General features: G+C 42.3%; 1 protein-coding gene and 1 long non-coding RNA gene across 3 annotated transcripts in view; one reads left to right on the forward strand and one right to left on the reverse strand.

The window, feature by feature from the left end:
• Positions 1–14,588, forward strand: part of CDPF1 (cysteine rich DPF motif domain containing 1) — a 24,586-nt gene continuing 9,998 nt past the window's right edge. The window contains exons 1-4 of one of the 2 annotated variants that reach the window (XM_069806897.1): positions 1–144; positions 419–650; positions 10,870–10,993; positions 13,175–13,286. In XM_069806897.1, coding sequence (XP_069662998.1) covers positions 10,881–10,993; positions 13,175–13,286 — 225 coding nt within the window. In that variant the 5' untranslated portion in view covers positions 1–144; positions 419–650; positions 10,870–10,880. Of the gene's footprint in view, positions 145–218; positions 651–10,869; positions 10,994–13,174; positions 13,287–14,588 lie in introns of those variants that run through there. The other variant, XM_009924669.2, reaches the window with a different exon arrangement.
• On the reverse strand, positions 4,485–9,100 carry LOC138690026 (uncharacterized). Its single transcript, XR_011328794.1, has 2 exons — positions 8,988–9,100; positions 4,485–4,780 (listed from the first exon to the last, which is right to left on the reverse strand). It is a non-coding gene; the product is annotated as an uncharacterized lncRNA (long non-coding RNA).

Raw genomic sequence — 14,588 nt, forward strand, 5'->3', positions numbered from 1 at the left:
CCGGCGCGTCGCGTCCCTCGGCCGCCGGCGTCCCGTGGCGCTGGCCCTTTAAGGAGGCAGGAAGGGCGCCGGGCCCTGAGGCCGCAGCGGCGGGAAGCGGGAAGCGGCCTGGTGGGTGGGCCGGTGATGGCCGCGGCGGCCCCGGTGGGTGTCCGCGCAGTTCGGGTGGGTGGAAAGCCGGGGTTCTGCGCCGTGGCGGCCTGTGGGTGAAGCGGGCGGCGGCCTTTCCTGCCCTCCCCCCCGGGAGAGGAGCAGGCGGGCCCTCGGTGTAGAGGCTGCGCGGGAAACCCGAGCTCCCCGGGAACGGTGGCCGCGAGTAGTTCATATTATTCAAAATAAAAGGGGTGAATCTTTAAGCTCTCCTCGGCAGACCGCCTGCCCTGGGATGTGAAAAAGGTTTTTCTTTTCTCCTGACCAGCCGGGATCCCTCTGTGGAAGCCGGTGGCCCTCCTGAGGACAGGACCCGCGCTGGCTCAACTGAAGGCGATGAGGAGGCCTGGCTGCTGAGGCGGGAGAGCAGAGTTCAGACCTCCGCTTTGGTGGGAGCGGGGAAGGTTTAACACCTGCAAAACCTGCGCTTCCCGCCTCCGGAGTGCTTTTTAAGTTAAACTGAGTGGAGGGACCTTCCCCTTCAAACCGCAGAAGCAAAGGTGAGAAGAGTCCGGGTCACGACAGAGCGTGAGGGGGGCCTGCTGACCACAGGGGCTGCTTAACGGGAGACACTCGTCATTCTGGATCTAGAGCCAAAGCTTGGTTCTGATTTTTTTTTTTCCTGCGCAAGGGTTTTAATGGAAAGTATGTTCTTTGTTTAATTGAATGTAGTGGCTTTTTCTGAGGAACTTTGTGAGTTGAGGTTGGAGCTACAGGATGCAGCCTCGAAGGGGACTGGGGAGAGGATTCCAGGGAAACTCAGTGCTGTTTGAGGGGACTGCTTTTGGACGTACACAAAGAAGGAGCTTTGAGGAGTCTAGGGAACTTAAGGGAAACCCTTGTTTCCTGTCATGTAGGTATTTCCAGTATGAGGTTGCACTTGAACAAGGTGGTGTTGGGATCACAGCTTTGGACTCAGAGGACCGTAGAGCCATGGAAACAATCAAGAACTCAACTCCTCTTGAAAAACAAGGGGGAGGTGGGAAGTTTGCAAGATGTATGAGAGATAGGATACCACAGTTTCTCTCTGAATCTGCTCGGAGAACCCAAATAAATATCTCTATCTCAGTGATGCTAGAAATGGCCTCTCTGCTTAAGGAGAGAGGTTGGTCGTGTGGCTTTTCTTCACACTTAATCCAGGCTTGCTCACTGACCTATTAGTTGTCCCTAAGGCACTTGGGTGGTAGGAGCCTCTATAAACACTGCAAAATGCCATCAAAATAAAGCCAGTTGTGCCTTGTGCGTGATAGACTAAATAATCTCTTGAGCTGTCTTCCATGTCTAGGCATCTGTGAGTCAAAGAATTGGATTTATGTACTAGTAGTTAGTTATACCAGTACTCATGTGTTTGTGTATTGGTTATGGTTTTTTCCAGTTAGGGTTGTTCCCCTGCTGTAATGTTATCAATATACCACCTTGAAGGGACCACTAGAAGTATGTCACTGCAAAGATACCATATGCTGATTAATTTCCCTTAATTGGTATAGTTTACAAGTTGTATTGGTATGAACCCCTTTTTGTCAGCATAACTAATTATAACATGAAAATGGTACACTAATTGTATCCTTACAATTGAAATGTTATGTTTTATATAAACAAAATTTAAGAATTCATGCTTCTGGATCCCCTGCCAAAAAATGTTTTCCTCATGCCTTAATTTCCCACGTAAAGGGAGAAGCTTGCCAGGCAAAGGAGCAGTTATAATGAGAACATTACTTTACACCTTGTCTCACTTTTTGTCTTGCCTCAAATAGAGTCAAGATGTACATCTGTCATCTCTACAAATATGACAAGGTGATATCAAGAACAGGGGAGGATCCCTTGAAAGGTTTATTCTGCACAGATGCAGCATTCTGGGATTCCCTGGAGGTCTACTGACCAAAGAAGGTTTTTATTTGATGATAACGGTAGGAAAAGATTTGGATCCCGCTGTTAACCTGACTTGGCATGGAGATTTACTCCCCAGGCTTGTTGAGATTATAAACTTTCTAGCCTGTACATTACCTTTGCACTGGCCTGTTCGCTAAAGCAGTGCTTTTACTAGCACGAAAATCAATAAACCAAAAAAGTTGTAAAGAGCCCCAAAACTCCCAATAGATAAGCACAAACCTGAGAGTTGGAGTAAGAAATAAATTCATTATCTGTGTGATTGCAACAGTTTGGGGTTCCTTGTTTTTTTTTTTTTCTCTAGGCCAGGATAAAGCAAGAGAGGGTCAGTGAGTGTTTTGTTATGTTCCTTTTCGCAATGCCTGGTGAAAGCATTTTTCACCTGCTCTTTCTGTTTTCTTTTTTACTGGCCAGCAAACACATGAGCAATGCTGCCTCCTATGAAGTCTCTTTCTGCTTACATGCATTTAAATCTGTAACAAACATCACAGCATTCTTAAGCCTTATCTATCTCTCTATAGCTATAGACAGTACTTTTAAAAAGTCTTAACATAAACATACAGCATATAAAATTTGTATCAAGACCCCATCAACTCTGCTGCTTAATTAGCTCCACTCTGCAGTCCACAATTTCCTCTTGGACGTCAGTGAAATCTTAGTCAGACCCATCTATGCTTGCTGAACAGACAGAGATCTGAAGCCAAATGAAAGTTACTTAAATATCTGTGATGCATTGAGGATGCTGCTAATTCTCACTGGATTTTGAGCTTCTTGCGCAAAAAGGCAGAACTGCAAAGATTTTGCATGTCTGCCCTCCTAGCATATGACCCAGTAGGAGCAGTCCATGCTAGTTATAGTGAATTCTAGGATCCACACATCTCCAGTCATGATTAAATTTGTCACATGTGAAAAACCCACCTTCCTCCTGCTTTACCCATGATAAATAGAGCAGTAAATTTGTCCAGAAGAACTTCTGGAAGGAAACAGTATAAGCACACACACTCTGGAGAACAGGCTGTGCAGAGCATGAACAAAAGAAATGGCCTGTCTGTCTATGGTAAAACATGTCTCCAGCTGTCTAAGAACAAGTATCATTTCTCTGTGTCCTACAGAAAATTATGGAAGTGGTTCTTGTATATAGGCCTTGATACCTATTTGATGAGAGTATAAGGCATTGAAAGAAGTAAGTGCAGCCTTAGTACCTGCATATTTTTTAGGCAAAGTAATCCAAGTACTGGTTGGGAAGCAAAGTCTTTCTGAGAGGAGCAAACAGACTAACCTGAAAATGTGCTAAAAATTCACAGTGTTTGTGCCTGGCTGAATTCACATTATTTCATATTGCTACATGGCTAGAAAACAGGAATTTACCATATGGGTAAGTCAAGAAGTCTTGAAGCTGCTAGCACCTGACTGAAGGACTAATTTGCACTGTAAACTGTAATCAAAAGGGCAAAACCAAAATGACCTCTGTGTGAAAGTGTGAAACAAGGCACCTATTTGTAAATTCTTGTGAGGGAACTCCCAGCAAGTGCCCTGGAAAAGAAAACTTTCTAAGGGTTGAGTGACAGTGGACTTCTTTGCTTTATCAGCTATGCTGGAAATAACCTCTTTTTGGTGTTTGCTTGTGCTCACTGTTCACAATAGCTGGGATAACTTGAGGAACACGTCTTTCAGAGGAAATGGGCATGCTTGTAAGAAGGTGTGTGGGGCTATGTGCATGAGAAAGTTATATCTATAGTTGGTACAGGTCTTTATTTATTTCAGGCTTTCTTGAAGCTGATGCTCTTTACCCCATACCCTCCACCCCTCCAGTAGTTTTGTGTTTTCTTTTCTTTTTTTGAAGGTTTTGCTTTACTTATTATGCAGTCTTCAACTTGAGCTCAGTCCTAACAAACTGAGAGCCTCAGTCATGCTTTACTGGAAAGAATTCTCTCCCCCAAGTATGTTAATACTGAACATCTTGCTGGTCACAGGGGAAAGTAGGCACTGGCTGTCACAGCAAGGACATCGTAACATGCAACCCCACATAGTGGGGGCTGAGTATTTCCTTACAGTACCAACTTTGCTTTCTGTAAGGAGATAAATCACTGGAGCTGTATTTATTTCTTTAAGGATTATGTCAAGTTGCAGTGTCTTACTTCCCGAAACACTGTTAGCCTCTCCTCGCATATTTCCACAAAATCTTGGTGTTCCTATTTTTAGACTCTGTTGGAAAGTGTTGCGCTAAGTTTAGATTGTGCTTAACCAAGCTGATACTTTCAATGGTAGATGTGTGGCTCCCCATAACTTTTCTTAAAGGACAACTTAAAAGGAATCATCATCACTTATATCTTAATAGAGCCTTACTGACTTATTCTTCCCTCCTATGTATATTAGTCTAACAAAGCTATTAATAGGGAGCTACAAATTGGAAGGAAGACAAGATCAGTTCAGAGCAGGGGGTAACCTATGGCCATAGCATGTTTATTTATTGCAGCTATACCAGAACAGAGATTTAGTGAAATCAGACTTCAGGTGTGGTTTTCCCCATTTTGGCAAGGAATAACTGTAATCCAGAACTGATGTTCACTTCAGCAAACACTTCAGCATTACCTCCTCTTCAGTAAGTCCCTGTAACTGTGCTGTGAGAAGAGCAACAAGCTTGCATTGCCTTCCTTTAATTTCTAGGCCATTTTACGTATAGAATGTTAGAATGGCATCGTGGATGATGATGTGATAAGCTTTGTACTCTGCTTAGGAAGGCCTGTTGGAAGAGAAGGAGAAGAAAGAGCAATGAGGGGGATCGAGCAGAAAACCAGATATGAACATAGATACATTTTGGGGGGAAGGAAAGGAAGAACTAATGGCACTGTAGTTCTCCTTCCTGTCAGGTTATTTGTTCTGTTACACAGCAAAGACATCCACCATTGGCTGTGCTTCTGCAACCAGACATGGAGATGGCCTCTACTATGCATGCTTGGGCAGCTTGCTTTTACTTTCTTCTGTCATTCAGTCTTACTGTGTGATCCACTTAGCTGGGCTTTTACAACTGAGTCACTCTAAACAGCTGAGGTGCTGAAACAAGAATTCCCTGCAGCTAGTAAGTGATACTGCCAGTCACCGAGGCTGTACAGGTCCGATGTGACCACTAGAGGACAGTGGTATACACCGGTTAATGCCTTCTTGCAGCATTCCTGTGTGAAGCTGTTAAATTTTCAACTAATTTGAGATTCTTCGTTATGAAATGCTGTCATATCCAGAGCTGGCTGCCTGCCATATTCAAGTAAGGATTACTTGGGTTAGATTTTATTTTTAAGTGTTGGTTTCTCAGCTTTGTTAAATTATGCATCTTATCAATAGATCCCTTTTTGAGGTTAATCTTGTGTTCATAAAGCCTTTTACCTAAGGAAGGATTTTGATTTGCTTGTCTGTATTACTCTTCTCTTTCTTCTGACACACCCTGTTCAAACATTCCCTACAACTGTTCAGAAAACACGCTCGCTCACATCTATGACCACCTAGGCTGTTTATCCTACTGCGACAGGGAATCCACATAAGCTGTCGTTAAAAAGCAGGGCTTGGGGCCTGCTATATGACCCTTAGCTAGAGGGAAGCCTGTGTGCTGCAGTGATCTCAGTTTCTTCAGAGCAGAGAGAGCATAGCAATACCAGCACAATCCCCCCCAGCCTGAAGGGAGGAGTTGCTGCAACAAGTCAGGGTTTAATTCAATCAAGTGATCTTTGGGAGAGGTAATGCAGGCAAAAGTTCCAAATGACCACGCTTGGTGAAATTGCATTCCTGGGCTAATTTGTTATGCTGAACCCAAAGTAACCCACCTCAAAGGAAGAGCAGGGAGGCAGCCAACAGGTGACCTAAACATGACTTCAGGGCAATAACATGAAGGAACTGGAGGGAGAGAGTTGTTCAGCTGGGGATTAACTAGCAAGTAAGAAGGTCCTCCTGTTTCATTTATTACCTGAGCAATTAGGCAACAGATAATTTTTCTGAAGGAGCTGAGTATATTCCTGGCGCTGTAATGTATTTAAATTTATATCACACTAAACAGTGCAAAATAACTTGGCATTTACCAGGCTATGAACTCAGTGGCTCCCACCCTTCTATTAGAGAGCGCTCCTTCCCGTAGAGAATCAAGCTGTGAATATTTTAATAGGTCATCGTCATCAACAGTGGATACTGCAGGAAAATCTTGGCAGGTAAAAGAAACAAGGGTTTAATTGGAGAGGATTAAAGGCGTGTCAATGTTGGTTTTATCTGACACCCTTTCAAATCAAAGTCTATGTCTGTTCTAGGCAGTTTGTTTCTTACATAGTTTCTCTAGTTTATCAGTGACTCAGAAATACATGAGTCTCCTGCAGAGTATTAAGAGGGGCTTAACCTATGCATTGTAAAGACTTGTGCTAATGAGGTTTGAAGCAAAGAAAATCAGATTACTTATCTGTGCCACTACTTTGCCACTGACCCTGACAATTTAATGGTGATTTATTATTTCTGGCATGCCTTCCAGGGCTGTTAGCAGAATGCTCTGAGCAGAACTGCCCTGAAGTTTTTAGGAGTCCCCAGAGAACTGCACTGAGAGCCATTTCCCCACATCCATATCATGTATCAGTCACAGGCAGCATGGAGAAACACTCTTATAGCACTATCTAACCCGCACCTTTCTTTTACTGCAATTATTTCCTTAGTATGGCATTCAAATCTGTGTGCTGTACCTTTTGCTGTGACACGTGGGCCAACCTCACACACGTCCTGCAGCATTCTGGGCTTGACTTGGCAGGTTTCTGCTGAGTGTGCTAGTTCAGTGTTTGCTTCGTAATCAAGCATGTGTGGGTAGCCGTGTTCTTTTCAGAAGGGCTATGCATGTGCTTAAAGTAAGTATGTGTTTTAAGTACCTTGTGGCTTCCAGCCAAAATGGCAAACGCTTGGGCAGAATTCAGTTCTAAACAAGCTGTTCTAAAAGACTTCTTCAGTACATACCAGCCAGCCAGATATTTGACCTGTTACTGGGACATGGTGCTGCTTCAAAGCTTTTCAAGGAAAAGAGAAAAAGCCAGTGGTAGCACTGGGGATGATTTGAGTCACTTGAGGTCACAAATTTGCCTGTCATTATTATGAAGGGATTAGTGCCCTAGACTTTTATATCCTCAAGAGATTCTTCATCCTGTTGTTGGTATGCTAGAAAGAAATGAGTTCTCACTCATGCTTCATATGTCTGCTTGGAGGGGAGGCAGACACCTTGTCATAGTTGTCATATCAGGCATCTTGCTAAGATGGTATACAGGGCCAAACCAATGAGCTTACTTTGTGATAAAACCACAGTCGAGACAGACATTGGTTTATCCCAGAATTGCTTCTGTGCATTTGCTATCTGACATAAAGATACAGTTCTTTTAATTGCATACGAGCTTTCTGGAAGTACAAGAAGCTTTGTGAGAGAGTGCATCTTAGGACTTGTCTGCTTGGTGGTTTAGACTAAAGGTGTGAAGCACATGCATAAACTAAAAGCTTATAACATTTACCATTAACTTTCTTTCTTCAGAAGGAAAATGGCTTTACTTTGTTATATAGCAAACTTTAGTTCTCAGTGGGAGCATTCACTCTGAAATCTGTACGTTCATTAACTTCACACCTTGAGTTAGTGACCTTAACTTTCCCAAGTGCTGTTATGTAGACAAGCTCTCAGGACAAATGATGTTCCCAGTGAAATAAAACTTGGTACAGCTGATATCAGTGACTTGTAAGCTGGGAGTAAAATGGAAGGCATCATAAATTCATCTGTGCCTTGCAGACAGTATCATATGCTTTTCAACTGGCATAGCCAAAAATCTGTTTGTACATAGATATCATTCCTTCCCAGTGGTAGTCACTGAACAGATTCTGCTCTACATGCCGATGGTCTATAAGACAGCAGGTGTTTCTATATCTAACGTACTTCAGCTCTGAACCCAGGGCTGTTATTTTGACTTGGAATCAGGACACATTCATTCCAAAGTGTATGATCCTCACTTCCATAAATACTCTTTTTTGTTGTTGTTGTTCTTAGTGTTTTGCATTATTTTAAAGAAAAGATCACCATGATGGTCTTCTCTATTTGATTCAAGTGACTTTCCGTACTCTACCTCTGTGGGGTTAATTATTTCCCCTTTTTAAAAAGGATTGATAACAAAAAATTGCATATAAGGTTCTGGACTGAATCTCATTCAGACAAGTGGTGTCTTGGTATTGCTACTACCTACAGAAAAGATAAATTTAGGTATGTTTGGGGGACTTATCTGGTAATCCTAAAATGCAGGGTTCAAAAAGCAGACTTCTTAGTTGAGTTTGTATATAGTTTGAAGAATCCCAGTTGTAATAAACAGGGAGAAATAGGTAGCTTGTATATGCCTTATATCTAACTGAAAAATCTGAAAGCACTTTAGTTAATTAAATTCTCTCAAGCATCCCTGTGAGGTAGGGAAAATACATGATATCTAAGGGTTACATCACTTTTGAAAAAATGTAGTTGCCTAAGGTATTCACGAGTTGGATTTATTTATTAAACCAGTATCCAGCCCCATTTGTGTTACATCTGAAGAACTCCCTGTACTACTGAAATGCCAGGAATGGCAGTGGAAAGGCTGATGGTGAAGGAATGATGGGGTAAGGGAGGTTATTCCCAAAATTAAGTTTCAGGATTTAACAGGTTAGGGCTTTCTGAACTGGGTGTCTGTTACGAAGCCTCTGTAACCTCTGAGGATCTTGGGGCTCCCTGTTCTTCTGGAACGTTAGATGACAAGTCATCACAACTCTGCTTCACCTTGCCCCTAATTCACCTTAGCAGCATATGTCTCTAAGGATTCAGTTTCACCACATAGGGTGAGCAGAAATAGCAGCTTACTGTCATTGAAAGAGGGAAATACAGGTCCCTTATCTCAGCCCGCCCTTTCTCCTGGCTGTGCAGTTTTGCTTCTTACCTTGTACTACTGTTAGCAGTTGTTGGATTCCTCTGCAAGACAATTTAGTTCCCTAAAACAAGAGGAAAAAAAGACATTGGAAGGAAAAATAAAAAAGGGTAGTTATTTTATTTGTTACTACATTAGTAACTAGTGTGATGCAGTAAGAGTGAAACCACAGACCAAGGTGTTTGATGTTGGATACCAGCTGCCTACTCTCTGTTTCGGGATGTTTCAGCTTACCTCTGGTCCTAACATGTAGACTGCATGGCTATTAGTTGGGCATTCAGGTTGGAGTGTATTAGGTGTGCTTCTGGAGCACACCTTTCAGTTTAGTTTCATCTGAAACTGTTGGGTTTGTGTGCTTTAAGACTGCTCCATGATGCAAACCAAGTGCGGTAAGCGGGGCCAGTCAGGCAATTTGTTCCCAAAGAAAACACCTGAGCTGAGCTAAAACATAAATAGAGACATGGCCTTAGTGAACTGAATCAGCTCTGCCAGGGAAGGGTATGGCTGCAAAGCTAGAAGAGTGGGAATGGCCTGTTGTCCTTTGGCAGGCTGTATATCTGCTCAGCTATGAGCACACACAACCTAACAGCTGAGATATTGCCCAAATCCAAGTTCTTAGTGCTCACCTCCCTAACAGCCTGATGCCAGCTCTACTTCACTTAAAAAAGCTGACAGGTTTGCAGCAGAAAACTGCATGTCATGAAAAGTGTGAGGGCTTTTAGCTAAAAGCTTGAGTTTTCTTGCTAACTGCACAAGAAAATGCTGCAAGTGAGCAAAGATATTGAACTTACAAAAAAGCCATCACATTTCATTCATGGATGGGTGCAATTTTGAGGCATGTATACGGTTAGTTGTGTTTGATCTGCTTGTGCATACCTACCAAAATCAGTCCTAAAAGCATACTTGCCACACCATGCTTTTTGAAAAACTCAGGGTGTGACTCTCAACTAAAGTGGTATTATGAAGGGTAAGCTCCCAAATGTAAATCAATAGCCAAGATTTTAAACAAGTCATCTTGTAAGCACCAAAGCTGATGAAGCATAGCTTCCTATGTTTTGTATCTCGTGACTGATAGTTACACCTTCGTAATGGGTGTCTGAAGTCTTTCAGACAGATGGACAGTAGCTTTCCTATGTGCAAGATTCTCTGATTTATAGAAATATATGGGTATCTTCCATGAGGATAAAGCAGAGTCTTCCTGTTCAGCCTATTTTCATAAAAGTTATAGGACCTAAACTTTTTTAAAGGTACCTCTTCCTCTGTGGCTCAAATGGACCAACACTCTATCTAGGCACAGGGCAATTATGTCAGCCTCATTTCCATAGGAAGCCAGATAAGAACAGGGAGCCAGAGTTAAGCTTCCAAAACTCTATTCGAAGGTGAACCGGAAGCAAAGAAAAGGATGTAGTAAATCAGTGCAACACATACCTTTCTGGTACCTGCCTCCTGAGCGGGGTCCCAGACCCTTTCATGGCTCTGTTTGTAGTTTGTGGGAGGAGACAGGCATTGCAGAGCTGGATTGGGATTCTGCACAGCAGATAGGGAGTTGTTTCCTGGGAAGCACTTGGGCAGCATAGGCCTCTTTGCCATATCACAGCCATGTGCTTCATTACCTAAATTATTTTACTGATCAAATTCCAAATTAATAGGTGAACTTTATAGATAGGCTACCAGGCTGCAATTTCTAAATGTATCTAAGGAATTTGGAAATGTAACTGGGACATGGGAAACCAACTTGATTTGGGAGAAAAGATTTACTAATCAAGGTCTGCAATAGTCAATTTTCCATTGGATTTTAGTTTGCATAGCCAGATATCCCACATCAGTTTAATCTTCTTGTGGGCATGTTCCCAGTATTGCATTTTGGAGCTGAAAGATTTTGTGTTTCTTGTAGGTAGCTTAAAGATGGATGCTGCCAAAGAAGTTCAGCCCACAGGAGAGTTCACGTGTCAGCTATGTGGCTTAACAGCTCCATACACGTACTATGGGCAGAAGCCACCAAACACACGCTCTATTGTGTAAGTACAGTCTTTCATATTACAGACTTCATTTATGCTGTGAGCATTAGAAGCCTTGTATTGTGGAACGACATGCACTGCATGAACCCAATAACATGCCATATTGCCTCTGAATATGAGGCTTGGTACTTAAAGTGACCTTTTTCCAAAGGGGAGAAATGTTAAAAATTGTCAGCATTGATAGGAAAGACAAAAAATCAACTTTCCCATCCTGCTTCAATACAATGCAAAGATTTCTATTTAACCTATTTCCTAACCCCACTATTTACCTATACCATTATTTTCTTACTAGAATACTGTTGACTGTCAGCCTAGCATTTCTGGGAATAGCCCTTTCCTCACAGCTGTGTCGCTGGGCAACATGTAAACACCGCATGAATTAAATACGTATGGTAAAAACAGTTTTTAAGAGCTGTTTGACATGACATGGAGTTTTGAACAGCAATGCTTTTTTGCATGAATTAGACAATTCTTTGGCAGATTGTATGCCATTGAAGTAATGTGGAAATTTAGTACATATTTACATTTTGGTAGACCGAAGCCTTTTTCATCTCCGTTAAGTAGGGATGGTTTGACCAGAAGCTATGCAGTTACAACTTTGTCTGCAGACATTAAACTCCCCATAAAAGAAAGCACTTTTAGCTTTAAATCTGTAGCTCTGTTGAGGCCATCCTGGTCAATGAACCCATCAGGCAAACATGGTCAGGAACTTACTGAAACTGGAAGTCAGGCATATACTCAGCATTTCACCCCACTAGGACTGCTTGGTTTCTTATAAAATGGAAACAGCTGTTGACCACCACACCTGCCTGGGCTGTTTTCCTTGGGCAGCTGTATTTTTATCATTCCAAATCCCATGGTGCTACTGGTTTTCCCTCTTCTACTCAGCAGAACAATGGCCCACTTTTGATCAGGTCCATTCCTAAAGAGCCTGAATCAAAGCTGTTTTAGGTTATCCAAGCTCAGTGTTAACATCTTGGCTTTATTTGGATTGCTGACACTCAAAAAGCAAAACAATAATGCTGAAGCACAACACTTCTGTACATGCATATAAGAAATAGTTTTACACACTATCTTTATTGGCTTGCTTTCTGGCCTACTTACATGTCCTAAATGCAATGCTTCAGGAAACATATGCCAGACATGAAGGCTTGTACGGTGGCCAGGTCTCTACTCTGATGATGACTACATTACGACTGTGAATCTTGCAAGGGAAACTTTGCAAAGGTAATCCAGTCTTTGTACACTAGCAGACTTGTTGACAAGGTGATCTGCCATGTTAAGATGCCTGATCTTTCCTAACAGTGGAAGCCTTGAGCCATATAATTTTTTGGTTTGAGTGGAGAGGAAAAGGAAAAAGGAATACACTCACAGACGCACACATGCTTGTGTGTGTGTATGTAGACAAGGAGAAGGCAGTATGAGTTAAGAGAATACCTTTTAAATATATATTGTACTCCATATTACTACAGAATCCAAGTTTAAGTCCAAGAATAAGCCAGCCTTGCAGGGTGCCCTGTGCAGACACCCAACTGACTTCTGTAATACTTTGCCTGGAGCTCCTTAGTCTTTCCCAAGCAGGTTGCCAAATTATTAATAAATGCACTCCCTTAATACCCTGGAGCAAACAGTACAGTCTGTGACATAAAGTAAGCATATTTCAGGTCATGGCAATGCTGTGCCAGTAGCTCCTGCTTTCAAGAGGTGGGAACCTTAGCTTTACAGCAGTGACATAACTAAGAGCAATAAAAACTTTTAATTTTATACTCACATGCACACAGCTTTAGAAAAGAACTTCTAATTAAAAGCTGTGCAACTGAAATGATAACTTGACAAGGTACTGAAGCTGGCCATGCTAAGGAGTGCCTGTCATAAAAATGGAAGATAAAAAAATACTTTAAGGTAGAGCACTCAGAAAAACCTAGTAAGATAACATTGAGAGGACCACCCATTGATGTAATTTTGGAAGATAGAAAGTGCAGTATAGGACTGAAGGCAGCCACAGTGTTGGTTTTGAAGAGGAAGGGAGATGCATAGCTGCTACATTGCTTCATGTACAACACCAGGCCAAGCAAATCAAGTAGAAAGGGGTGATACCTTTTCAGCCTCTACAATTTCCCCACTTCGACTCCCCCCTACTGTGAAATCTACCCTTAAAAGCCTGAAATTATTCTCTTATAGGCTTTTAGAAGAAAGCTATGTCATGAAGGATCCTTTCACCCCTGACAAGGACAAATTCCTCATCCTTGGGTCTCACTGCAGTTTGTGTAGAAGATCAGTGTGCGTTGGTACAGTAAGTAACGAGCAAAACAAGCTTCTTGAATCATTTCTTTTTGTTCCAGGCCTGGTGACATGTTAGAGAAAGACCAAACAGCCTATTTTTAGGGCAAGCTAATTGTATGTTCTTGTGGATTCCCCCAGATAAAGCTCTTCTTGTATTAAATGAAAATGATCAGCAACTTTAAGTGTTCTGTTTACAGATAAGCACAGCCCAGCCTCACAAACACGAGTGCTCTTTTCCACTTCCCTACCACAAGGAAATGCAAGGGAGATCACATACCACTTCAAGACCTTTAAGGTTCAATAGATCATACTATACCAGCAGTAGGGTTTTTTTTTCTGTAAAGAAAATATAAATGTCCATGGATTGTTAGGTTTGCATCCACAGCACAGGGCTGCCATCCTATTTGCAAAAGCTAATGTAAAAAGTGAGCAGGGAGGAGAGTTGTGCAATGCCATGATAGCTCTCTGAAAAAGAATGAATTTGAGTAGCAGCTGGTAGGCAACCTTAAAACTATGAAATCTGAGTGTGGTCTAGAAAGGTGGCATAAAATTACAGTTGTCTTAATTCCTTCTACTCAGTGCAGAACTGGCCCCTTTGTTTGCTGTGAGTTCAAAGCAAAAATGAAGACAAGTTATTACACAATTATCAGTGTCCGGAGGCTGTACTGTGCTGCTTTGAGGCAGTACAATGAATTGAGGAAACTTAGGTTCCCCTCCTTTCCCTCAGCAAGCCAGTTCTGTGGTTGAAAGAGAGTCAGGACTCATGCAGCAGTCAGGACTCGTGCATGACTCAACCCATGGGGAGATATCACCTGATTGATTGTTTACATGGACAACAGCATGTATTTGTTACACCAGACACCATTGCCCTAATATCAGCCAGATCCTGGCCTTCTCTTTCAAAGTGGTTGTTTGCTATCCTAGAGTAACATGCTTAAATCTAGAGTGCAGCTAATAGCATGAGCTATTAGCAAGAGCACACCTTGGTCTTAAGTGTCAGCTTTAGCAGTTTTCAAATTCAAACTTTTCATTCAACCATTCATTCAACCTTTACCCATTCTGTAATCGCAGTGGTTCGGGCCCAGCTCCAGTGACATGATCCTTGGTGAAGATGCAGAATTTTTTTCATGTTTGGTGACCAGCTATAGTTCTGGTGGGACAAAGTAACACCTCTGACCTCCTCAGAGCATGAGGTGTGATAATCTGAGCAACTGAGACAGCTCATATGCCAATGCCAGACAGTTTCTGTGTGGGGACTAGAGGGTCAAATTACACTGACAAAATTTAGAGGGTTGGAGAGACACAGCCAAAA

This window comes from Haliaeetus albicilla, chromosome 19 (assembly GCF_947461875.1).
Source record: "Haliaeetus albicilla chromosome 19, bHalAlb1.1, whole genome shotgun sequence".
Taxonomy (NCBI): domain Eukaryota; kingdom Metazoa; phylum Chordata; class Aves; order Accipitriformes; family Accipitridae; genus Haliaeetus; species Haliaeetus albicilla.